The sequence below is a fragment of the Trematomus bernacchii genome, unplaced genomic scaffold (genome assembly GCF_902827165.1).
Source record: "Trematomus bernacchii unplaced genomic scaffold, fTreBer1.1, whole genome shotgun sequence".
In the NCBI taxonomy this organism is placed as follows: Eukaryota; Metazoa; Chordata; class Actinopteri; order Perciformes; family Nototheniidae; genus Trematomus; species Trematomus bernacchii.
The window spans coordinates 4,733,323-4,758,815 of NW_022987689.1; the positions used below are offsets into that span (position 1 = coordinate 4,733,323).

Below are 25,493 nucleotides of genomic sequence, written 5' to 3' on the forward strand. Positions count from 1 at the left end.
CACAGATCCCCCCGGCTGGCAAACTCTTTTCAGGGCAACCTCCTGTAATTAGGGGGCTGGAGTCTACCGCACAGCACAACATAGCTCGCCCTCTCCCTCTTTCTCTCTCTCTCTCCTTCTGTTTTTTCATCCTCCATCTCTTTTTTCATCATTACCACTTCTGACATCCAACATAACTCTCACTATGAATCTATTTACCTTCCTGTGTCGCCTCGTATCTCCAATTTCTTTGATGTCTTTCATCCCAACTCTGTTGGCCATATTAAAACGACCACTTGCTGTTCCCTCTTAACCAACTCTCCTCTCATCATGATCTTTTCCCAAGTACTCAAAAAGTCTAAATCGATATCTGCTGCCCCGAGCAGAGTGGCAGAGGGCTCTGGGGCATCAGAAAGCTGGTTTTCCAAACGAACAGGGCACATCTGTTTCGCAGAGGGAGCCAATGAGAAGCTGTATTACTCATTTCTCTTGGCCAGACGCTGGCTTGTGTGAAGTGCCTTCAAAACCAACACTGGCGAGGCCCAAGGGCGTTGGTCGATATACGTGTGTGTTCTCTTGTGTGTGTGCCTATATATGCATGCAACACACTTTGTTATAGGATCCAAATGTGTGTGGGCGCACATTTGGATAAGCGTTCAGTAAATAATGTGCTAATGTCTATCTATCTATCTATCTATCTATCTATCTATCTATCTATCTATCTATCTATCTATCTATCTATCTATCTATCTATCTATCTATCTATCTATCTATCTATCTATCTGAAGAATGTAGTATTAATTTGCCCTTTATTCCTTGTTTTCCAGCTGGTAGTCGGGTCAGCACGGAGCTTCGCTACACCAAGGAGAAGCAGGGAGAAGAGTCAGTATTTACCTCACAGATGCTTATCCAGACCCCCAAAGAAGAGGGCACCAATATTCTTACCCAGGAGGCTTTGCTGGTTCACATGGAGGCCGCCCTCTCCGCCAGCAAGGTCCAGGTGTCACTGTTTGGAAAGTAAGTTGACCACAGACATGTTGTGTGAAAAGGTTTCCTTGTGTTGCAAATAAGACTTGTAAATTAAAGAAATGGTTTTCTCTCTTTCAGGTCATGGGATCTTAACAAAATATGCTATAAATCAGGAGTTCCTATTATAGAAAATGTCATGATTGAAAGGGTAAGTACACAACAAATTCATATTTTTTAACGCTATGTATTCATATGTACTTGATTGTGATGTTTAATCATCCTTCTTTTCTATTATCTGATCCTAGATGATTGACAAGCTATTCCCCTGTATGATAATCACCCCATTGGACTGTTTTTGGGAAGGGGCCAAACTACAGGGAGGCTCCGCCTATTTACCGTAAGTCTTGGAATATTTGAACAAACTTACATTTAGTTTTGCATATTAAAACATTTCATAGAAAGTTTTGGCTCTCCCTTTGCTGTCATTGCTTCCATCCGACTTGCCTTGCCTTTGGAGGGGTCTGTAACTTTTTACACATGCTGGATGGAGACATACAGTTGGGCTTTCAGTGTTCTGTCAGAGAGCGCTGTGACTGACAGCGGCGGTCAGTAATAGAGTTCTTTTAGGGCCCAGAGAGGGACCGGGGGGGGTGTCCTGACAGAGAAATTCAAAGAGAGAAAGTGAGGGTGAAATGCAGCGAGGGAGGGATGGAGAGAGGAGATGGCTGCAGCAGCAACTGGGTGGTGGGTCGGCAGGACGGAGGGCGGGGAGGCGGCTGTGGTGGTGGTGGTGGTGGCAGGGGAGCCCTTTGGGTCAGACAATGGTAAGCATTCTTTCAGTTTACGAGTGAGTGTCCATCAGTGCAGGGGCCCCGGAGGAGGGAGGGGGGCCGGCTTTGTCAGCTCACGGCTAACACTCGGCATTCTCATGGTAATGCCCCGGGCTCCCAGCTCCCAAGTTGTCCAACAAATAAAATGGGCAGTATTCAAGCCTCAAGTCCCTCGAGAAAGACAGAGAGAGGCTACAAGACGGTTAACAGTGAGGTCTGGGCGTATTTGGGCATTTGCTGATTTCTTTTTTCCTTCTGCTTCTTTTTCAGCACTAAGTTCTCTTGAGAAATTGAGTCACTGAAAGAGGGCTTTTTTTTCTCCTCCGAGTGATATTTCAATTGAGTCCCCAGTTTATAAAATATAGTTTAGATCATAGCAGATGTTTCTTTGCAAACAGATTATTTGTTTAGATTTCAGAGTTGAGCTGACAGCGGTATGTTGCATGACAAGCCAGCACATACAGAAACAAACAAGTTTCCCATCCTTAGCATCTCCCAGTTGGCCCCAGAGAGGGTCTTTGATGATTCGCACATCTTCCAAGTGTTCCTGTAAATCACACACAGTGTTCAGCATCTGTTGTTATTTATTAATAGATTTATTTGCACATTTCTCATGCGGCGCTGAAGGGTACTTGTGGTGGTCACTGAGGCCCGTGTCCCCCTCAGCTTCCGCTTCACTTCAGCTCTGGTTTTAAATGCAACAAAAAAAGAGGGAGATGGAGAGAGAGAAAGGGGAAGAGGGAGAGAGGCAGATTGGGAAAGGGAGTGAAGAAGAGTGAGTGAGAGAGAGAGAGAGAGAAAAAACTTGTGGAGAACAAAGAGCAGCAATCTATGAAAAAACAAAAGGGCCCAGGCCTGGTTCACTCAAGCAAAAACTAGCTGATAAAGGAGTGTGTCTTTGCGAGCAGCAGCAAAAGGGACCCTGGTATGTGGGAATAGGAGAGGAGCTCTCTTCATGAGCCATTGGAGGGAGATTGGGATACTTTGGGATTCTTTTATTTCCATCTCTTTCTGTCCCTCTTCTTTCTTACATTGTTGGACTGCAGAACATGTCAATCATAAGTGTTTCTCTGCTCTGAATCAAAACATCTTGCCAATAATGTAGGATATTATTTCTTTTGTTGAGTAGAAGCGAATAATATTCTAAAAGATAAATAAGGGGGGGGGGGGGAAGCAGGATATCTAGCTTTATATTCATGCTAACTTATTGGTCAATGCATTTCAAACAATCTAGATATATATTAGTTCCTTCAGCAAGAATACTGTTAAAGCTAAAAGCGTGTTTATGGTAGATTCATAGACTTTCCTAGAGAGCAAATTATGATTTATTTTTCTCAAGACGAAGAGGGATAGTGGTACAGGTGATGCTCAGAAGAGACAGAAAAGTGTGAGATTTCCCCCTTTGCTTCTCGTCTCCTTCCTCACCTATATCCCTCCCCTCCATCCTCCCAAACGTCCCCCTTCCCTCCTTCCTTATCAAGATGTTTGGGAGTCAGAGGTAATCGTTATGACTCAGTGCAGGACATTGAGGAATGGAAGCGAGCAGGCAGCCATCGTGCCTTTTCCCCGGGCATTGTGGCAGCGTGAAACAGGATAATAAACGCTATTTTATCCTGTATCTGCAGCTAGCCTCCTGCGTAGCCCGGCCCAGGGAGAGAGAATTCAACTGAAATGAAAGAATTCAAGTTGTTCTGCTCACAGTGAAGATTTGCAGGAAAGCAAAGCCATGCATCCTTGCAGGCATAAAGTGATAACAGTTATTTTACAGTTATTTCTTCAAGTTATTGTCAAATATGTCTGGGTTGATGCTCATATTATGTGTGTCTTTGCTCTCCAGGGGCATGCCAGATATCCAGTGGATGAATCTAGATCCAGTCAAGCTGATGGAGGAGCTGAGTCAGTTCACTTCACTGGAAGGATTTAAGGAGATGTTGGACAAAGCACAGGTAGGAAACAATACAGACTGACAGATTTACTGAATGAACAAAGTGCTTATTTGCATACGTTTTCCCCCGTATACTGAGACGTTTCTAACATTGTTTATCTCTTAGGTGGGACATGCCTACATGAACAGGCCGTGTTTAGACCCCTCCGACCCTGACTGCCCTCTCAGTGCGCCCAACAAGGAGCTAGGAGAGGTAAACTCACACATTTCAATCATTATATAAATTGTATAAAGATTGTAAGTGGATGAAGGTAGCGCTCACAACTACAAAAAAAACTAACATATTGATTTGTGTTTTTCCTTCTGTTCCTCTGCTGCTCGTCCATTCAGAGTCCTGACATTGCCGGGCGTCTCCAGGGTGGTTGCCATGGTTTCAGCCGGAAGTTCATGCACTGGCAGGAGGAGCTGATCCTGGGAGGTCGGGTCAAGAGCAGCCAGGATATTCTGCTGAGGTGTGTAGAGAAAGATCACACACTTGACAGAATATGTCTCGAGTTTACTCTTGTCTTATTGGAGGATGTGATAGTAAAAGAAGGGGGAGGGGGGGGGGCAGGCAGCCCGTCAACTTGTGAGCCGCCGTGCCTCTGGAATCTGTGTAACCCCTAATAACCCAACAGACATATGCTAGGAATGCCTGGTACCGAGAGGCATCGGTTTCCTGTATGACCCCGGTCCAGGATAGGCCCCCCACACTGTTACACATTTCTTGTGTAGGTATCAAACAGAAAAAGATATAGAAGGAGGGAAAAAAAACCTTTTAAGATGACTATCCAGGTTTTTTCTTCCTTTAGTTTTAGTGTTTTTCTATTGACTACAACTGGATTTAAAAGCATGGCCGGTATATAAATAGATTCACAGTGTTGGGTTAAAGCCCAGATCATGACCCACACAGGCCCGGCAGAGCCTTGAATGAAAGAAGATTCCAGTCCCATCTGCAAGAGCCACACTTACTCTTAGATGTGATTTATGGTAATTTCTTTCACATTTTTAGCAGCAGTGCTGCTACTCGCTGCTTGTGTGCCAAGAAAACCTGAGGACATCTGGGATCGCAGCCGAGAGACCGGCAGACAGGCAGACTAGATAACACCTGCTTACATTGGCAGAAAGACAGACAGACAGGCAGGCGGAGAGATCCTAGAAGAAAAAGGCACCTGCCCTAAACCATTCACAGAAAGACATGTTCCAGTGTTTAGGTTAAGCAAAGGCATACCAAGAACATCTATACAGTCTGACTGGAATACTTTAATGTGATATTCGTGAGATGGATGATGCAGCGGAGGAGGGTTCCAACTCAACTCAACACACAATAAACCATGGTTGCAAAAAGAGCCAGACATCTCTGAGGTATCCTAAACGAACATCTGTATTTTGTTGTTTTGCAGTGCGGAGGCTCTCCAAACCATGTTCCTGTTGATGAGTCCTAAGCAGCTGTACGAGCACTTTAAAGACGACTACGAGATCCACGACATAAACTGGAATGAAGATAAGGCCACCGCCATCCTGGAGTCCTGGCAGAGGAAGTTTGTGGAGGTGCGAACATACATCACACATTACAAGTTTATTCAAATGCTCACACAGAAAAAAACGCAGTATGTTTTGCTTTAGTGCTTTAGTGAACACTCACTCACTCACACGCACACACACACACTGTGTGGGACATTTTTTGCAGTGTCTGAATTCCATCAGTCTTCAACTACCTTGTAAAGCCAATTGCAGGGCAGACCAGTGTGTGTGTGTGTGTGTGTGTGTGTGTGTGTGTGTGTGTGTGTGTGTGTGTGTGTGTGTGTGTGTGTGTGTGTGTGTGTGTGTGTGTGTGTGTGTGTGTGTGTGTGTGTGTGTGTGTGTGTGTGTGTGTGTGTGTGTGTGTGTGTGTGTGTGTGTGTGTGTGTGTGTGTGTGTGTGTGTGTGTGTGTGTGTGTGTGTGTGTGTGTGTGTGTGTGTGTGTGTGTGTGTGGTAGGCCAACCATTTCTCTCTGTCAGAGCCCTAGTTATAGGAACAAGCTGTTGCTGTGATAGCTGACACCCACCATGGTGGGAGGGGGGAGGAGAGTGAGGGACATATGCATGGGAGGAGGGGTCACAAACTCAAACGTAAACTCACAGAGACACGACACCTCCTCCTGACACATAAAACAACAAAAACAAACCTATTTGAGATTGCAAATGATTACTAAATGGGAACAGGTTAATGGCTTTTGGAGGCCATTGGTCCATTTGTGGCACAGAGTGGAGAGAGAGTAGCCTCCCGAGCCATGTGATCCCATCCCTTTCACCTTTGACCTCACAACCTCTGGCATCTGTGCTCATTACTCCTCAGTTGTCATACATACACACGCACTCACACACATGCTAGCACATGTAAAAACACACACACACAGACTCACTTTCACACACATGCACATTTCAAAGGAAAAGGGGGCTTTTTCTGTTCGTAGACCCTGAAATATGGGGCTGTAGGAGAGGCCTGGGGACGCATTGGTCAAAGGGAGGAAGTGTGTTTTCATGTGAAAACAAGTTCATTTAGCAGATCTGCTCCTCCAGTACTTTAATTATCTTGACAATTGACAATTATTTAGGTAATGTGCCCGAACCATTAAGAATTGTATGATGCTTAAATTATTTGTATCTTCCAGGTGGTCCACCAGAGTATCCCATCCAACTCCAGCCAGTCCATCCAAGGTTTCTCCACCACCACCCTCAACGACATCATGAAATCATTCTCCGATGTCAGCGTCATCAGAGTGGCCGGAGGATACCTCCTCATGGTGAGCATTATAACTGATTTAAATCAATCAATTTTGGCTCGTAAATGAATGAAAAAAGTTCAACTTCACTGGGAAATAACCAATATTTAATATGGATTTCTCCTCTCTAGCTCGCCTATGCCTGTGTGACCATGCTAAGGTGGGATTGTTCCAAGTCCCAGGGTGCAGTGGGGCTGGCCGGGGTGCTGTTGGTGGCTCTGTCAGTGGCCGCAGGACTGGGTCTCTGCTCACTGCTTGGCCTCTCCTTCAATGCTGCCACTACACAGGTACAACACAAAGGAAATGCAATACTTTAATGAAGTGATACCTTGTCCTCTTTTCTGTGATTTTAAGGCTATATTTTGATGTTCATTGTTTATTCTGACTCTTTCCCATCAAAGGTGCTTCCCTTCCTGGCCCTTGGAATTGGTGTGGATGACATGTTTCTGTTGGCTCATTCCTTCACAGTGGCTGGAACTAACATCCCCTTTAAGGTAATTATAAGACTCTATTTTCCTCTCCTCTCCTCTCCTCTCATATCCCCTCCTCTCCTCTCCTCTCATATCCCCTCCTCTCCTCTCCTCCCATACCCTCTTAACACTTTTGTTTTTGTTTTAAAGGAACGGACAGGAGACTGTTTGCGTCGCACCGGCACCAGCGTGGCCCTGACTTCCATCAACAACATGATCGCATTCTTTATGGCTGCTCTCGTGCCCATTCCGGCCTTGCGAGCATTCTCTTTGCAGGTATGTTTTGCACACACACCCCCACACGCATGCACACAGACATAAACACATGTACACAATCGCACACCAAGAGGCCAAAGTCTCCTTTGAAAATGAAAGAGATAACTTAAGAGAGGTGACATTCATTCAGAGCAAGGAAAGCCTTTGTTCCTGGTTTTACTACTGCTGCACCTACAGGGCCAACATTTTTCGAGTGTGTGTGTGTGTGTGTGTGTGTGTGTGTGTGTGTGTGTGTGTGTGTGTGTGTGTGTGTGTGCGTGCACGTTTAAAATGTGGAATAATCAGAGCAAAGAGAGTGATGAACAGAAAGAGAGAGAAGGAGAAGGAGGGAGGAGTGGAACAGTATATCACTGGCCCGTCAAGGCGCTTTGCTCTGATCTGTGACTAACTGTGGGTGGTCTGAAACACACAAGCAAGCACAAAAATACACACACACACGCACACACACATACTGGAAACCAAAGCCAGTTAGAATGTCAGCTTCAGGGGCTGGGGTGAGTGGGGAGGCAGTGGTGGTGAAGGGTGATGGTTTCGCTCAGACTCGCAACATATATATTCCCTCCCGCTCTTTTCTCTCACTCTCTCTAGTAGTTATTTCATTCTGGCGCTCTTTTCTTTCTTCTCCCTCTCTTCTTCTCCCCTTCTGGCTTGCTTAGTATTCCTGGCTGGTGATTTAGAGTTAGGCTTTTCTTTACTCTCTGGGCTGTGGTCTGAGATACAAGAAAGAAAAAAAAAGAAGAAGAAGGAGCCCTGACTCTCCCCAGCTGGGTTGTGGTGTCTGTGATTTCACATACTGTTCTCTGGCTTTTCTCACTCTGTTTTTTCTCTTTTTTTGTTTCCCTCCTTAGGCAGCCATTGTGGTCGTGTTTAACTTCGCCATGGTGCTGCTCATCTTCCCTGCCATCCTGAGTTTGGACCTCCACCGGCGCGAGGACAAGCGATTGGATGTCCTCTGCTGCCTGTACAGCCCGTGCTCTGACCGCGTCATCCACCTGTCTCCTCACGAGCTGTCGGACGCTGAGCAGCCGCCCACGCCTACCACGGCAACGACGCACACGCACCAGTACTCGGCGGGATCCACAATCACCACCAGCACTCAAATCACCACCACGGTGCAGGCGTTCACGCAGTGTGACGCAGCAGGACAGCATATTGTCACAATCTTACCACCTACCTCACAGATCTCCACCAGCCCGCCCTCCGTCATCGTATGCCCCACGTCCCATCCTCAAGGTAAATAGAGCTATATTTACATCCAGACAACTATTTTATTTTGTATAAAGCAGTCTCTGAAAGCAGTAATAAATCACAAGCTCTAATTTCCTAACTGTATTTCCTTCCTCTAGCCGTCACACCTTCCGTCACCACCACCTCAGTGCCAGACCCCTATGGCTCCCAACTCTTCACCCCTACCTCCAGCTCCACACGGGACCTCCTAGCCCAGGTGGAGGATTCCAAATCGGGAAAGGAGTGCGTCCCACTCCCTTTCATGCACTGGAACCTTTCCAGCTTCGCCAGAGATAAATATGCCCCTCTGCTCCTCAAGCCTAAAAGCAAAGCCATCGTGGTGGTTCTCTTTCTGGGCCTCCTGGGTCTCAGCCTGTACGGGACCACCATGGTGCATGACGGCCTCTACCTAACTGACATTGTGCCACGCGACACCAAGGAGTATGACTTCATCGACGCCCAGTTCAAGTATTTCTCCTTCTACAACATGTACCTGGTCACTATGGATGGATTTGATTACGCCCGGTCACAGAGGCTGCTGATTCAGCTGCACAACGCCTTCAACTCTGTGAAATACGTGGTCAGAGACAGCGACAGCAAACTGCCCCGCATGTGGCTGCACTACTTCCAGGACTGGCTCAGAGGTAGGAATACAAGCTCAGTAATGTTATTATCTTTTGAGTGAGTCAGGCAATAAGGTTCTCTGTTCCCCTGAGAGTTTTTGATAATGATGTCAGGATCTGGTAAAGGGTGCAACCGGTTTTTTCAGGTGCGCTCTCTTTACTCAGGACAGGCGTGAATGAGTGCGTGTGTTCACAGAGGTGAAAATGTGCGAAGGGGTGAATGAAAGTTCAACCCTGCTGTTTACCCTCGTCCACCTGGGCTCAGGGGTGGTGCAAGTAGAGGGGTTGGGGTCGTAGGTTATCTTTGCATGTCTGTGTGGGTGTGTGTCCTCAGGCTACAGAGGCCCAGTCAGGAGGAAGTGATAACTAAACTGTGCAATCCCAGCCAGATGAAAAGGAAACTTGATATTTTACATGTTCAACACCACAGCCACTAGAGAGATGAATGGAAATCTGCTATAATTTCATGATAATGAAAGACTTCATATTTATAAATGACCACCACACTCATTTTTTCTCTTCTTTTCTGCATGTCTTACCTCACACGTAGGTCTTCAGTCTGCTTTTGATGCTGACTGGCTCGCAGGCAGGATTACCTCTGACAGCTATCGTAACGGCACAGAGGACGGAGCGCTGGCGTACAAGCTTCTCATCCAGACCGGCTCCAAGAAAGAGCCTTTCAACTACAGCCAGGTATGTCTGCGAGAGCTCTAAAAAGGAATCCACTTGTGTGGCTTAGTGAACTAATACATTATCAGCTGTCATTTTGCAATACATGAATGTCCATTAATTCAGTATTTTTGAATTGCCTTTCTCTAGCTGACTGCTCGTCGGCTGGTGGATGCAGAGGGTTTGATCCCTGCAGAGGTGTTCTACATTTACCTCACAGTCTGGGTCAGTAATGATCCTCTGGGCTACGCAGCCTCCCAGGCCAACTTCTACCCCCATCCTCGTGAGTGGATTCACGACAAGTATGACACCACAGGAGAGAATCTACGCAGTAAGTATCCTATTTCAACCATTTATTTTGGCAAAAGTGGATCAAATCTAAATAGTAAATCATACTAAATCTGACTTTTATCTTCATCTTCTCTTCAGTCCCAGCTGCAGAGCCCCTGGAGTTTGCTCAGTTCCCCTTTTACCTAAACGGACTTCGCCAGGCCAGCGATTTTGTGGAGGCTATCGAGAGCGTGCGGTCCATCTGCGACGAATTTAGCCGCAAAGGCGTGTTAAACTACCCTAACGGATACCCATTCCTGTTCTGGGAGCAGTACATTGGCCTCAGACACTGGTTCCTGCTGGCCATTAGCGTGGTTCTGGCCTGCACCTTCCTGGTCTGTGCGATGCTCCTGCTCAACCCCTGGACTGCCGGCATCATTGTAAGCAAGCAATCAGTTTTCTGTACAACTCTTCATCATAACTTCTCCTCATCCTTCCACTCATGCTACCTCAACAACATCATTAGCCCCTTCCTCCTCTCACTTTCTTCTCACCCCTTCTCAGCACAGCTCAATAACGCTGTCTAGGGGGCCCCTTTTTCTCTGCGGAGGGCCAGTACACACACACACACACACACACACACACACACACGGGGACCTTTGTCATTCTAATGTAGGCTGGGCCGGCCATAGAAAAGGAAATGCAAAGGAGCAAGAAAGGCTTTGCCCTCCTGAAGCCTCTACCTCCAACTCCCTTACTGCTTTTGTCAGGGGGAGAGGGAGAGACTTAAGGACAGGACAGATCTGCCCAGTTGCGACCTTGGCCTGCTCAACCCATCCATCAGGGGTGTGTGTGTATGTGTGTGTGTGTGTGTGTGTGTGTGTGTGAGAGGGAGAGAGAGATTGTGAGAAAGAGGGAAAGAGACAGTCTAAGTGTTCAGCAGTTGGAAAACATTTCACACACAAGCTGGTGGGACTGGTGGTCCTTAAGGGCCCACACATACACAGATCCACATATCCCTGAACATTGGGGGGGCTGAAGTGTAGCTCAACAACAGTGCCAGTTTCAGTTGGAATGTGTTTAATTTAGGTAGTGGTCCCTAGCAGCACTGATTGAGACAGCAACATAACACAGTCTCCTCAGACAGAGAGGGAGAGGCACGGTACATGCACGTACGGGTTCCAAGCATCAGCCTGCATACGAAGGTTTCACCCTGCCTGTATGTGGTCGAGCAGTAAAAACGGCTTCTATCATTTCCAATTTAACCGTGCCCAAACTCGAAGCCCCCGCTGTGATCAAAAGCTCCTTTTGGCCGGGAACAGATTTCTCCTCCTTGTTCTCTAAAGACTTTGTTGTTGTTGTTTGTGTTGCGGTTTACAGTAACTTTGCACGTTTACTATTAAGATTATGAGTCAGCCAAAACAAGGCATTACACTGCAAGATGTTTCATTAAAATATCGGAAACAATAACAAAAAAAGGAAACAGGCTGCTATCTAGTGAAAAACAAGGTAATTTGTTCTTCACAAACACAGACAGATGTATCTACGGTGCTCTGGTAGTGACAGAGTGCCCACACTCTGTTGTCTCAGGCGCTGTCAATCATTTCAACCACCTCTGAGAAGGAAAGGGGGAGCGAGGAGGGGAAGGTATTAGCCTCGGGCCGGGTAATTTGATGCCATGTGGTTGAGACCCTGAGCACAGGGTCAAAGATTGTGTGGGGTGAAGAGGCAAAAGGGCTCAATTCAGTCACTTAGGAGAGGCATATTTGCTTTTATTGTTCACATGCTTTTATTTTGGTTTTACTGCTTGTTTCCTCATCATCCTATGTTTCTCAAATACTGGCAGCTGAAAATGATTTAGTTTATAACACTTTGTTTCCATGTTTTCGTTTCAGGTGTTTATCTTGGCTATGATGACAGTGGAGCTGTTTGGCATCATGGGTCTAATTGGCATCAAGCTGAGCGCCATCCCTGTAGTCATCTTGATCGCCTCGGTGGGCATCGGAGTGGAGTTTACCGTTCACATTGCACTGGTAAGTGAAGACCCAGCACAGAGCAAGAGCACACATAGGGGTTCACTGTAATTAAACACCATACTTTATTTGAAACCTGATGCTTTGGTCTTAATGTTAAATACTTACTACAGACTGAGGTGTGGCCACATCATTTAAAATGTACTATTATTGAATGTATTTTTCTTGCAACAAGGATTTATAATTACCACTTTATAGAAAGCAATAAGCTGCATTGCAAACATTTAAGTTGTTGTTAAGTGTCCTGTGGCTTAATGCCTGAAATGGAAAGTCAAAAAAGGTAAACTAAGTGTGATTAAAGATTTACAAGGAAACATTTGGCTTCCTGGTTCATGCTGGCAGCTTTCAAGCATAGTGTACTGTCTTGTAGTGTAGTGTAGTAATCCCCAACAAAACCAAATTGCAGGAATGCCAAGCCTCGCCGCAAGCACTACTTTTGTGTGATCGGCAAGATTTCCAACTCATTTCTTCTCCCCTCCGCCGCAGGGCTTCCTGACAGCGATTGGCAACAGAAACAAGCGCTCGGCAGTGGCTCTGGAGCACATGTTTGCTCCGGTGGTCGACGGAGCGATCTCCACGCTGCTGGGCATTCTCATGCTGGCAGGGTCAGAGTTTGACTTCATCATGAGGTGAGAAGCAGTGTGTGTCTGCATCTGTGTGTGTGTGTGTGTTTTCTTATGAGTGACGCTGCTAACTCACACAGCCTCTACAGCCCATTTGTTACCTTTTAATGTTTTGGTTTTGCGCCACTAGTGTTTGTGTGTGTGTGTGTGCTTGTATTTGTAAGTAGCCAGTTGTCCATCATTACTTTGGGAGGAAGCTTAGTGGGGGGTCAGGGTTGCATGCAGGTGGAAATGTTATACCCCTATTTATGCACACACACAGAGTGACACATATGCACCTGGTTCTGTCACTCTGAGCACACACACCCGTCTCCTCAACCTCACAGCACAACAAATGGGGAAAACATCAAGGGTGTGTAGCAGCTGCTCGTAAACATGGAAGTGTTCTGCTACCCACTGGGTGATGTCTTTCCCTCTCTCCCTCTCTTTCACTGCGTTTCTTTCACACACACACATACAAGGGGGAATCTGTAAAAATTCCTATCATCCGTTTGGCATTCTGTCCCTCCACGTTGGGTGCCGTAATAAAAATTGGAGCTAAATTTGAACCGGTCAGGCAGTCAGATGGTCTGAAGCCCACCAACAGACATCACTCTCCTCAGTGTGTGTGTCTGTGTGCACATAGTGTGTACTTTTGTGTGTTTTCTACCACTGTTTCATGGTCAGAGTGGAAAAAAGGCAAATAGCTCAATGTTTTTCAGCTGAATGTGGTCTAGGCCCAAACCCGAAACCACAGCCTTGAGCTCACAGACTGCAACAGGCCTCCATGACATAAAAAGCCCAGTTTTTCTGCCGAAACAGAGACAGAAGCATGGAAAGGAGGAGAAATACTTTGAGGGTGGCTTTCTTTAAAGAATACAAGGTCCTGGTGGGTGGGAAGAAGAACAAATCCTCCACGGTTTTGGATTGAAAAGATAAAGAGGTGTAAATAGGGAAACATTTAGAGTAAATATGAAGTAGGACTGGGAATAAGAAAGTCAGAAGGAGCAGTTTTCAGCACTTTGTTTTCTTCTTTTCTCCCATGCATCTGTGAGAGATCCTTTTCAGAGGAAGGGGTGAGAAAGAGAGACAGAAGGGTCTAGTATCTCTGTTGGAGGTCTTGTTTAGCTGTAGCTGTGGTCGGGTGAATGGGGCAAGCCAGAGCTGGCTAGCTGGGGAGCAGCATAAATATACCGCTGTAAACATCCCCTGGCCTTGTAATGCACTGAATAAACAGCAAGCATAGCTGTGCTCAGTCCTCTCTCTCTCATGCACACACATGCGGACCACATATGAGTGCACACACACACACACACACACAAAATGAAATGCACATATGTACAGACATGTAAACACTTACGATCTCTTTCTCATACACACGCAGCTCCCCAGGCCCTGACAACGAATGGAAAAGATTACAGTTTATATAAACAACAGAATTCCTAACAGCGAGACACTGTTGGAGGTCCCACAAACGTCTCACTTTCTTTCTTTCTGTCTTACTCTTCTCTTTTTTTGTTTTGTTTCACTCTGTAAAACTGTTGTTTTGGAATAAAGCAAGTTGAGGCAAAGGCTGTGCCGTAAAACGGTGACAACCTATTTTTGATTTCAGCATCTGTGCTGAGATAAAGCGTTCAGATAAAATATCTGTGTGTGGTTGAAAGGCAGTCATGGGTTGAGCAGACAGCAAGAAAATGAAAATATCCCCCTGAAGTGTTTTGTCAAAAGTGGTTAGGATGACATGTGTTTTGCTTCTTGTAAAGGAAAAAAAAACAAGAACAGAGGTTAAAGAAGAAAATATGTCAGAAAGAGTTGGGGGCTGAAATTGGTGCGAATAAGGAAATTGTGAATTCCCACCCAACATGCAAACTTTAAACTTTTTCCTGAAGAGTGACCTTTGCCAAGTGAAGTAGTAGTAATAGTAATTGTGGAAGTCCATTCAGGGATAGAGTAGCTTGTTTCCAGAACACCACACAGCTATTATTCCCGTCCTTGTTGGCTTTTCTTTCCCCTTCGTTCCAACAATCATTTTTTCCCTCCCTTTTTCTTTTAAGTCTGGCTGGTGGTTAGCATCTTACTGTCCCTCTCTCTTTCTGCTTTCTGTTAGTGTTTAAGTGGAGTCCTCTCTAATTTTCTTGGGGAGCTCTTTCTTGTGGCCTGCCTCCACCCCTGGCCTCCTCAAAGCTCCACTGAGATGCACGCACACGCAAAGAAACGCACACACTCACTGAAAAACAGAGAGAGACAAGTCTTGTAGCGGCCGCAGTAGAGGCATCAAAGCATGTTTTAGTTGGACTGAGTGGGAATCAGATTTGCCCTCCCTGCCTTTGATACACAAACACTGGGCTTTCCCTGACTTCTTCCCCTGAGCTACTTCCCTTCCTCATGTGCCAACTGTGTGTGAGTTTAGAGATGTGCACGCGCATATGTGTTTGTGTGTCCATATAAAATATCTGGTAACTGTGGTATTTCCTTGTCGCACTAAAATGCATAAAATTAAAATCTACGTCAAATGTTAAGTGTTGTCAACATTTTCATGAGTTTATCTGACACTAAATCCATCTGAACTTTGGCCAGATCCCTAAAAACCATGCAAAGGAAAATAAGAATGAAAGGATTGTGGGCCTGTGTGACTGTGACTGTGTGTCCCAAGAGAGATTGGATATAGGAAACTATTTTGTTCTGCCACTAACTGTGTCTCCTTTAGGTTCATGTTCAAACTAACGTCCCTTTTCTCTTCGTTCTTCAGGTATTTCTTTGCTGTGTTGGCCATCCTCACTCTTTTGGGGATGCTGAACGGCTTGGTTCTTCTGCCGGTCCTCTTGTCCTTGATGGGACCCCCGTCTGAGGTCACCCTGGTTGATAATGCCAGCCGCCTGCCGGCGCCTTCCCCTGAACCCCCATTGCCCCCACCGATGACCCACCATGGATACTACACGGGCCACCACAACCCGCGGGTGTCTCGTCAACAGGCTTTTTCAGAGTCTTCAGACTCGGAGTATTACTCGGAGATGACCAACACTTCAGGGATCGGGGAGGAGGATTACAAGTACTGTGATCGGAGTGCGTACATAGAATCCGGCGTTCCAACTGCAACATCTCACATACTGCTGGAAGCCAGCAAGAACCCAAGCTTCCCCAAACTTACGGTACGCTGCATGTCCACACAGATAAGATAGAAACCACTTCCTGTCTGTTCTTCAAATTCATGTGTTCTTCTAGAAGTTAACGATGACATTTTATTTGTTGTAGGTGGTGAAGCCGTTCAGAGAAAATGCAGCAGGAACTGGTGGAAGGATCGAACCGCTAAATGAATCTTCCCACAATGGATCCCAGGTTACATGCTGGGATGGAAACAAGCAGCCGGGCCTCCAGAGGCTCTCGGCACAACACTTACCCAGCGACAGACCTCACTTACATGGGAGGACTTGTCAAAGCGGCCCCAGGCTGCAGAACGGCAGAGGACCTCAGCCAAACAGGACTAAAGGGCCAAGCTATACTAATAGCAGCTCCGCCCTGCCGATGCAACAAGTCTCCATGGGGGGACCTGTTACCATGGTAACAGCCACAGCTTCGGTGACGGTGGCTGTGCACCCTACCTTGCCGGGGGCGGCTTACCAAGGCTACATGCATGAAGGTTTTGAAACGGACAGTGAGTCGGACTATTTTGAGGCTGCTAAGAGGACTCGTGGTGACAAAACAAACTTTTCTTCATGTAAAAGAGACTCTTTAGAGCTCCAGGACTTGGAAGCAACACAGAGCCAGACAGAGCATAAACTCGGCAAGACACAAGGTGAGTTAGTAACCAGTCAATCTTACATTTAGTGGAATTATAATCCTCTAAACATGCATATAGAAACTGACCAAAACCGTAAAACAAATCAATAATTACATTTAGCTTTTTGAATACGATTTCCAGTATCTATTTTCTGCGCTTGAATGCCGTTTAGCAATATCTAACCTTTTTCTCTCTTCTGTGTTTTTCTGCTCTAGGTGGGTTGAGGATCCAGGTAACTAAAGATTGCTAGACTCTCTCACAAGCCTTCTGTCTCCGAGTCTCTGGCTGCTGCCCCTGAGCACCTTGACGCCTCGCATTGGCGTCACGTCACGTCTTGAACTCTCAACTGTACATAGAATTCTTACACAAAGGAGAGGATTTATTTCATGGACATATTAAGAAAAAAAGGACGTTTTAAGAATTATATAAATCTATGAGTATATATTTTAATACTAAAAAAGAAGGAAGCTATTTAAAAGAGTACTGTATAACTTGGGTATACTCTTGTGTAAAAGTTCAGATGTAAAAGATTATTTTTTTCGTGGAGCGGTTGATTTTCTTTTCGCCCCACAGTGTATAGAATAAAATGTGCTATATGTAAAAAGTGTCCACAAAAAGTCAGATGTTATTAAGATATTAGACTATTGAACATACATGGTCAGTGTTTGAAATCTATTTGTAATGTTATGTTCTTTTTTTTCGTTTTTTGCTGCTACACTTCAAAATAATTTTAAGTGATTTGCCTTAAAGAAAATGCAGTACCCCCTCTTCCCCCTCTGGTTTAATTCAGTATATTATAAACAGTATTTTACTGTGAGATGTTCTGCATCTGACACGCTCTCTGTTGTATTTCAATTATAGATCTTCTCTGTCTAAAAGCAGAGAATTCGACAGCACATACTGTTTTCAGTAGTAACCGTCGTGCCTTCAATTTGTCCCGTTTTTCTTATTATCACAGCAATCAGCGCTCAGTATTATGTCCTCTCGCTTTGGTGTTAATGTGTTTTGTCTCGTCCAGACACAGAATGTTTGTCAAGAAGCAGTAGTCGACCTTCATCTGTCCATCTATCTGGCAGGGTCACACCTAATTCTATTTTAATGTCAAATATTTTTCTGGGTGTCCCAACATCCTCTGCAGTTTTAAACTACTTGAAGGAGCTGTGATAAGATGTTATTTTCTTCAGCAGTTTTTGTAAGCTCTACAGTGGGTGAAGTTCACATTTGTCACTTTGTGTTTGACAATTGTTCACCTTCTGATATTACTTTGAAAGGGAATTATAAAAAATCGAATGAAAGGGAGTGATTTTATTTTGTAATAATAATACATTTCTTCTTTTTTCTTTGCTGGCTGCCTTAGGGTTGTAACACGTTCATGTTGTTGCAAATATTATGTCAACTGGTTTAGTCTTTATAATGCTCCAACCTGCTCACTTTCTAATTTCTCACTCTTATGCTAATACAAACCTCATAATATTACACAATACAGTTTCATCCCTTCTTAGGACTCTCATGTAATTTTTACGCTTTACAACGTTTTCGTTGTTGTTATTGTTGTTCAATATTGGTCTCATCACTGCCAGGTTAAATTGCAGGGAAAAACTTGCGGATCTATTTTTTAATATCATTTTTTCTTTTAAGTGGCAGCTTTGGTTTCTTTTGTACATATGAAAGAAAAGTTAAGTAGCTACTGTGCAGTTATGAATAATTAAACAGAATGAGCAAAGCACCATTCACAGTTTATCAGACCGTAGACCGCCAGCAGGTGTTGTCATACAGCGGTGAGGAGTGTAAAAGGGAGGGGGGTCGAGGGGGAAGCTCCTGCATTGGTTTGTAGTTTATTTCAAGAAAAAATGTTAATGTCATGCCATATAAATTATTTATATTAAAATTTTATTTTTGTAGTTTGTACAGATGTTAGTATCTAGACTGAAGTTCTATTTTTAAAGAGTGAATATATATTATATATAAATATATCTATTTGTTGCTGAGTTCTTTTTTGTTTTGTTGCTTTGTTTTGTTTTGTTTGCATTTTGGGATGGGGGGTTGTGGGAGGGAGGGGTTGACAACACTTTAGAGCAGAGGCCTTTTTTTTGGTGGAGCAAAGGGGGCAGTTGGAGGATCATGAAGGAGAAGGTGTGTAGGATTGTGTCACTGTAACACCTTGTTTTTAAGTTTCCTCTTGGCCCTTCCTTCTTCATTGTCAGTTTTTTTTAAATGTTCTTGTCCATGTCTAAAACACTGTGACTTCTGAAAACTATGCTCAAGAAAAAACCCTTATGTGACCGTTATGTTCCCTCACCTGCTATAGAAATTTAACTAACAAAATAAATTGAATGAAAAAAGTGATTCTGTGGTCGTTGCTTGTCATTTTGAATGTGTTTGTGTGTGATTATCTGTGACCCTGCAAAGAGCTCAAGGGTCAGGACCGTTGTAGATGTAGACAAGCTAACTTACAAACTGTTTGCTCGTTAAATACACTGGTCAAATAGTCCTACTCTGTTATCAAGGTGCATTGTTAAGGTCTCAAACAAAAGGTTTGATTTGTGATATTTTAAACCCACAAGTATCCATGTATCATAAAAACAGTTAGTTAAGGCCTGATTCTCATTGAAACAATTAATGTTATAAACTCCATTAAAGAGAGGTTATACAGGCTAAATCAAAGCATATGCATGTGACTATAAATGGGGCATCCTTTTGAAGTGAAATTAATAACACAAAAGAAAATGTCCAAGAAAGTTCACAAAAGTCAACTAAATGTATAGTAAGTACCTTACTCTAATCTGTATTGATTGTATGAATCCCTGGATGAATCAACCGTTTTTGAAATATGATACTGCGACTCAGTCGTATTTAACTTATTACCTTGTAAAGTTGGTGTGCAATGCCTGGGTTATTCAGCCATAATTGAAAGGAAACTCATGAGTTGCTTCAGTTTCAGCAAGTCTCTGCCTGAAAATACAGTAAAACCTTGATCCACAATGAATCCAAACTCCTTGTCTGATTACCAAACTTGATCTTAATGAACGTCTTATTTTCAACAAGCAGCATCAGTGGGTCCGTCCATTGACATATTTGTTCAAGAGCAGTGACAACTGATTATACATGCAGAGGAAGATGTGTGAGATTTTGGTAACATCTTTGACCTTTTGGCGAGTGCTGCTTCAACATATTTTCCCTTGACAACTTATTAGTTATCTACAAATTGAATATAGAGATTTCTATACAAAAATTAACCTATTACATTTTGGACACTCAGTGAACTTTCATCTACCGCCACCCTCAGGCATACGATGTCAGCTGTTGGTTGTCTTTTATGACCCCTTCTTGGCATTTCCTCTAACTCCACCATCAGGGTACACTTCATATTTATATTTTAGCCCCATTATTGGTATTATGTCTACCAGATTTGTCATGTTGTTTACTTGTTTGTGTAATGTGAAAAATTAGTTACTTGAATATTGCCTCAGACATTTCCTGATAACAACTGTTTGACAACTATATAGATAACTCATTGCAAGATAGAATTTCATAGGTTTAAGTTGTCCTTTATTCTTTCTTTGTGCCTGAGGTGAGGGTGTTCATATTGAGCAACGCTCTGCTTCCTGTCAGTCACCTGACACCCACTGAAAAACCCACAAACCTGGGTTAGGAAATAATCCCTCATATTGTGTATGAACCTTACACACTTTACTGTCACATTCCTGCTTGTTTGATAAGATTTCGTATTATATTGATAGATGACAACATTTGGCAATATCTTTTTTTTTACAGCAGAGTTTAAAATGTCTCCACTTGATGAACAATGAATTAACACAGAGAACCTCTGAACTGGAGCGTTGAACCACCTGGAAAATGTCTGGGATCACTGGCTTCCTGGAACATTGTTGTGACTCGTCTGTCTAAATCTACGCCATTGTGAATGCAGACACACACATACACACACACACACACACACACACACACACACACACACACACACACACACACACACACACACACACACACACACACACACACACACACACACACACACACACACACACACACACACACACACACACACACAGATATCACTACTATGCTTATGTGCAGTACACATTCTTAAAAACTCAAACACAAAACAAACTACATACTCAAAGGCAAACACACATACCCACCCTTGCCGCCTCATACACACACACACACACACACACACACACACACACACACACACACACACACACACACACACACACACACACACACACACACAGGCCCACCTGTGTAGATGAAAGGTAGATGCTGTAAATTCCTTCGCTTCTCACACAACAGCTCCTCGTTTGTCAGCCCAAGCAAAGCAGCCCATGTCTGAATCTGATACCTCAGCCTTTTGAAGTTACTGTCATGCACGTCCACCGCTAAACCAAACCTCATACACACTCACACACACATGAAAGCTCACAGTACAACACAATGTTCATACAGGAGTAAACATGCTGACGAGATTCAATATTAAAAAGGTTTGCCCCCTAATTGCTGTCAACCTGGGAGAACATATTGTATTTAATGTCAGAGCCCAGTCACAAGAAAATGGAAACACGCTCTCTAGTTATGGGTGGAGGCAGAGAAGGTAATTTAATGTTCAGAATATTGTTCACTTTGAACAAGGTTTTTTCAAAAGTAGCAGAGGAGAATGTAAACCTAGGAGAGCACAGAGAGAAAACATGTATTTTCACCCACAAAGGGCAATATTATTCTGGGGTGTTTTGCTAATCAGTAACTCATTGTAACATATCTTCAGAATCAAAATACTTATTTGTTTTATGTGGTTGCAACACTAAAACATTTTTAATTTAAGGGTACACTAAGGCAAGACATAAACAATGTAAAGTACCAATTCATTTTCTTCTAAATGCCAGAGAATAAATTAATGAAATAATCGGAAACAAATGTGACGACACAGACTGGTTTCAATAGATTTACAGAGACACACACATAGAAAACTCTGGTCTATTTGAGTTTCCCGCAGGCACTATGCCTTATATAGAGGTATATCAGATAAGAAACAAGAGATAGCTTTACAGTTTTATGGCGTTGACCTGAACTTTTCTTTATGTTTGGGTTAGGAAGAGGATATTCAGGGTGGGGACAACAGCATGGTGCAATGAATACGGAGAGACCATGCTTTAACCAGAAGTCTGACATCACTCTAACCAGCTCCTGGGGGGTTTGTACTCATTCTGACCCTCATGTGAAAGGATTGGGTAAAATAAAACACCATATTATATTTTAAACTGCTTGATAATTAAATAATCAATACAAAATAATAGTAGATAAATATATTTAAACTGCTGTCCCCATGTTTAGATACTTTTTAGGTTTTATAGTTTGGATCAAAGAACTGGACAAATTGGTTGAATTCAAATAATTATTTGACAGAGATGTACACAAAATCTGACACGTTTTTCAAGAGGGGAAGTAGGATGAACAACAGAGGCAAAGTTAAATAAAAAGTTTAACAAATATAAATATACACCTGCAAAGTCATTTGAAAATAACAATAATAGAATATCTTAGTCTATGTATTATGGCTTGGAATCATGAACATTCGACTTGGCATTAATTGTGCGCTTCTACACAGTAATGCCAGATGTTAACGTGGTACATGGAGCTCTCTCCTTTCTGTGTGTGGGCCCAGATAGCAGCTGATAGTCCAGATAACACGATCTCCCAGTGCCAACTCCTGACCTGTGTGTGAAGGTGAGATCAATGGAGGAAAGGAAAACACAATGAAGGAACAAAGAGTGAACTCGTGATCTGGTGATGCTGGTGTTGGTGTGTATGCATGTGTGTGTGTGAGTGTGTGCACTGCTTGGGTGGCCCGAGGATGAGCGCCCATTGTTGCTGGAATTCAATAGGGCTGATTAGTAAAGAAAAGTGTGTGTGTGTGTGTGTGTGTGTGTGTGTGTGTGTGTGTGTGTGTGCGTGTGTGTGTGTGTGTGTGTGTGTGTGTGTGTGTGTGTGTGTGTGTGTGTGTGTGTGTGTGTGTGTGTGTGTGTGTGTGCAAAAACATGCACTGGCATGCGTGTCTGTGTGAGGCAGGGGGTGGTGTATGTGTTTGTACTTTTGCACTAAGCGCAGCAGAGAAGAATGGGGGAATTAGCTGTAAAGCCAGTGAGAAAGCAGACTTCAGGGTGACATACCACACAAATCCGGGGACTGGGGATTGTTTCTCTCCACATCCAAAGCAATGCTTTGTTTCAATAGAATAACTCTCTCCTTAGCCTCTATACAGTGATAACTAAAAAAGAGATATGAATGTTTTTTTAGCAGCAACACTGCTCAAGAACTGAGATATGTCCCCTGGCTGCTTTGTGTGAGACCTAAAGCCACATTAATCCAGAAGTTGGTTTTAAAACTGGAAATGTAATTAACTTTCAAACTCCCCAAGTGATCTAATTTTCAAGTGTCTTAGCACTTAACAAGTCTCTCTCTTAACTTACACTTGGAAAATAATTAGTTTAATAGCTCAAATTTGGTTGTTACATCACATTTCATTAAAGGTAAAGACTCCATGTCATGTGTATACATGTCTCCTACTTTGTTTTTAATGTGTTGGGTTGACTTATGACCAAATGAGGCCTATCACATAGAATTAAAGCAATAATTCAACATTTTGGGAAAGATCAATTTTTTTTAGAAAACACAAATAATTGGTTTAGCAATTTGATCGTCTCAGAAAAGCTTGACAACGAAATTTGATTTTCCCTTCTGTTTATGATTTTCTTGAACCACAAAAAGCAAACAGGCTAAGAAATCTCTCAAAATGGCCTGTGCCATATGGATCTCTTCTGCTCAAAGCAGCACCTATCTAGCACAAATGACTACTAAACATACAACAAAAATATTTTGCACTGATGTTTTTAACTTACTCGACAACCGTGATATCACAAGTTAACTCTCAGTATTATATATAGTAGAGAATTGCACCGTTAAGGCTTTTTCCATAATTGCATCAACAGTTTTAATCCAATAAGACACATTATTCTTAAATGGGCCGTTGAACATACTTTTGGTACTTGGAGTAGCCCATATTGTGATGCTTATACATTTTGAATGCAGGACTTTTGTTTGTAGCAGAGTATGTTTACACCATTGCTAATTTTACTCAAGCAAAAATATCTAATTACTTCCTGCATCACTGGCCTTTTCTGTAAAATGGAAATCACCTTTGAGAGTTGAGTTTCTCTGCCGCTGCCTGTATTTATATGTGTTCCTGCTGTGATTGCAAACTGCACAAGATTGTTGCTCGGACCGAGTTCTTCTAATCATCTCTTGCAGAAACAGAGGAAGAACGAGATCAATATTTATTGAAAACGCTCTCCAACATAACAAATGTGTTTGTAATCCATCCGCTGTGTGTGTGTGTGTGTGTGTGTGTGTGTGTGTGTGTGTGTGTGTGTGTGTGTGTGTGTGTGTGTGTGTGTGTGTGTGTGTGTGTGTGTGTGTGTGTGTGTGTGTGTGTGTGTGTGTGTGTTTGATATACCTTGGTCGTGACGGGGCCGATTGGGGGTGGCAGAAAGAGGAGGAGGAGGGATACGAAGTTCCAGGCAATCATGCAGACAGGCAGGAGGGCCCATATAGTGTAAACATGTTTTAAATAAACAGGAACCAGCGTAATGCCCTTTTAATTGATTCATTCTGTGCTTTGCTGTTTACAGAAGGGTCTAAATATGAGCCTCGTAAGGCAGAGGCCTTGTGTTTATAAGTGGTTTGTTTAGTTCAAACAATAACAGTTTGAACACCAGACGTAGTTGTGGATCAGTTATGATGCGTTGTGCTGTAGTCCTCTGCAGCATTGCATTTTTTGTTGTGATTTTCATGTTCTCCCTTTTTGTCCTCATCAGTCTCTTTGTATGATTGTGTTTCCATTTGAGAACTCCATTTTAGGGGAGAATAAAGGAGCAAAGCAGCGCTCTACAGAACCCCACTGTCTCCTCTTTATGTGTGTGTGTGTGTGTGTGTGTGTGTGTGTGTGTGTGTGTGTGTGTGTGTGTGTGTGTGTGTGTGTGTGTGTGTGTGTGTGTGTGTGTGTGTGTGTGTGTGTGTGTGTGTGTGTGTGTGTGTGTGTGTGTGTGAGAGAGTGTGTGTGTGTGACTGAAGCTTAAATTGTAGCCACAGTGTAATGATATGGTGGCATGGCATTGAGGGGTACTCCAAAGGGAGGGCGGGGGTTGGTAATTAAACATATGCAGACACAGACACATACAGAGGGTGAGACACACACACACAGTCAGACACACAGAGAGGCAAAGAAAGAGAGCAAAGCTAAACACATCCAAGTGGGGTAGTAAAAGCTAATGAAGGCTCAGCGGCAGCGCTAGGCTGGCACAGACAGCCATTTCATGTGGTGAAGAGGAGAGGAGGGAGAGGAGGACTGGGGCAGGCTGGGGAGCAATAAGGCAGAGCCTGAGTCGAAAGCAAGTTAGGCAAACCAGAGGATAAACTATAATTGACACCATGCATTTGCGTGGTTTTTCAATATCGTTTGTCACAGGGTCTGCCAAATAATTGTCTATGCAATGGGAAAGGCAAACAATGACATTAACACATTTGGGGAGCACAGACAATAAAACCAGCACTTCAGTGAGGGTAGCTTATTAGAGTATGGGTTCTTAGCTAACAGGTCCTCTTTATAAAGTAAATCACAACACATTTGATACACAACACCAAACTGATAGTGAGGTTTAAGTGGTAATTTGCAAGATTTCTATTTTCAATTTTTTATTTTTAATGAGGGTGGCTTTGAGGATAATCCAATGTTTTCTGTGGTGTTTTTTAACCGCACTTCAGAACTCACAGTGTGGCCAGCGCTGTGGTTTATTTCTGTCATTTTTGTTCATAAAGTTTGACTTTTTAAATGCTTTTTTTAATGCCAGTTTAGCTCTTTTGTTCATACTGAATACTGATCTTCCAACGTCTCAAAATAAAGGCTGTGGCTGCTTTCTTAAGAAACAGCTAATTATTTATAAAGAGTAAAGCAGTTTTGCTTGAAAACATGCAGCTGAAATGTTTTTGTCATTAGTACGTTATATT

General features: G+C 43.5%; 1 protein-coding gene across 1 annotated transcript in view; it reads left to right on the plus strand.

Moving 5' to 3' along the window:
- Positions 1 to 18,755, plus strand: part of ptch2 (patched 2) — a 28,894-nt gene extending 10,139 nt beyond the window's left edge. The window contains exons 3-23 of the mRNA XM_034138119.1: positions 807 to 996; positions 1,087 to 1,156; positions 1,254 to 1,345; positions 3,616 to 3,724; positions 3,830 to 3,916; positions 4,054 to 4,175; positions 5,106 to 5,253; positions 6,357 to 6,488; positions 6,599 to 6,754; positions 6,869 to 6,961; positions 7,088 to 7,213; positions 8,062 to 8,446; positions 8,560 to 9,084; positions 9,614 to 9,756; positions 9,883 to 10,063; positions 10,162 to 10,442; positions 11,898 to 12,035; positions 12,522 to 12,664; positions 15,387 to 15,786; positions 15,890 to 16,430; positions 16,631 to 18,755. Coding sequence (XP_033994010.1) covers positions 807 to 996; positions 1,087 to 1,156; positions 1,254 to 1,345; positions 3,616 to 3,724; positions 3,830 to 3,916; positions 4,054 to 4,175; positions 5,106 to 5,253; positions 6,357 to 6,488; positions 6,599 to 6,754; positions 6,869 to 6,961; positions 7,088 to 7,213; positions 8,062 to 8,446; positions 8,560 to 9,084; positions 9,614 to 9,756; positions 9,883 to 10,063; positions 10,162 to 10,442; positions 11,898 to 12,035; positions 12,522 to 12,664; positions 15,387 to 15,786; positions 15,890 to 16,430; positions 16,631 to 16,665 — 4,097 coding nt within the window. The 3' untranslated portion in view covers positions 16,666 to 18,755. The remainder of the gene's footprint in view (positions 1 to 806; positions 997 to 1,086; positions 1,157 to 1,253; positions 1,346 to 3,615; positions 3,725 to 3,829; positions 3,917 to 4,053; positions 4,176 to 5,105; positions 5,254 to 6,356; positions 6,489 to 6,598; positions 6,755 to 6,868; positions 6,962 to 7,087; positions 7,214 to 8,061; positions 8,447 to 8,559; positions 9,085 to 9,613; positions 9,757 to 9,882; positions 10,064 to 10,161; positions 10,443 to 11,897; positions 12,036 to 12,521; positions 12,665 to 15,386; positions 15,787 to 15,889; positions 16,431 to 16,630) is intronic.
- Positions 18,756 to 25,493: the final 6,738 nt, after the last annotated feature.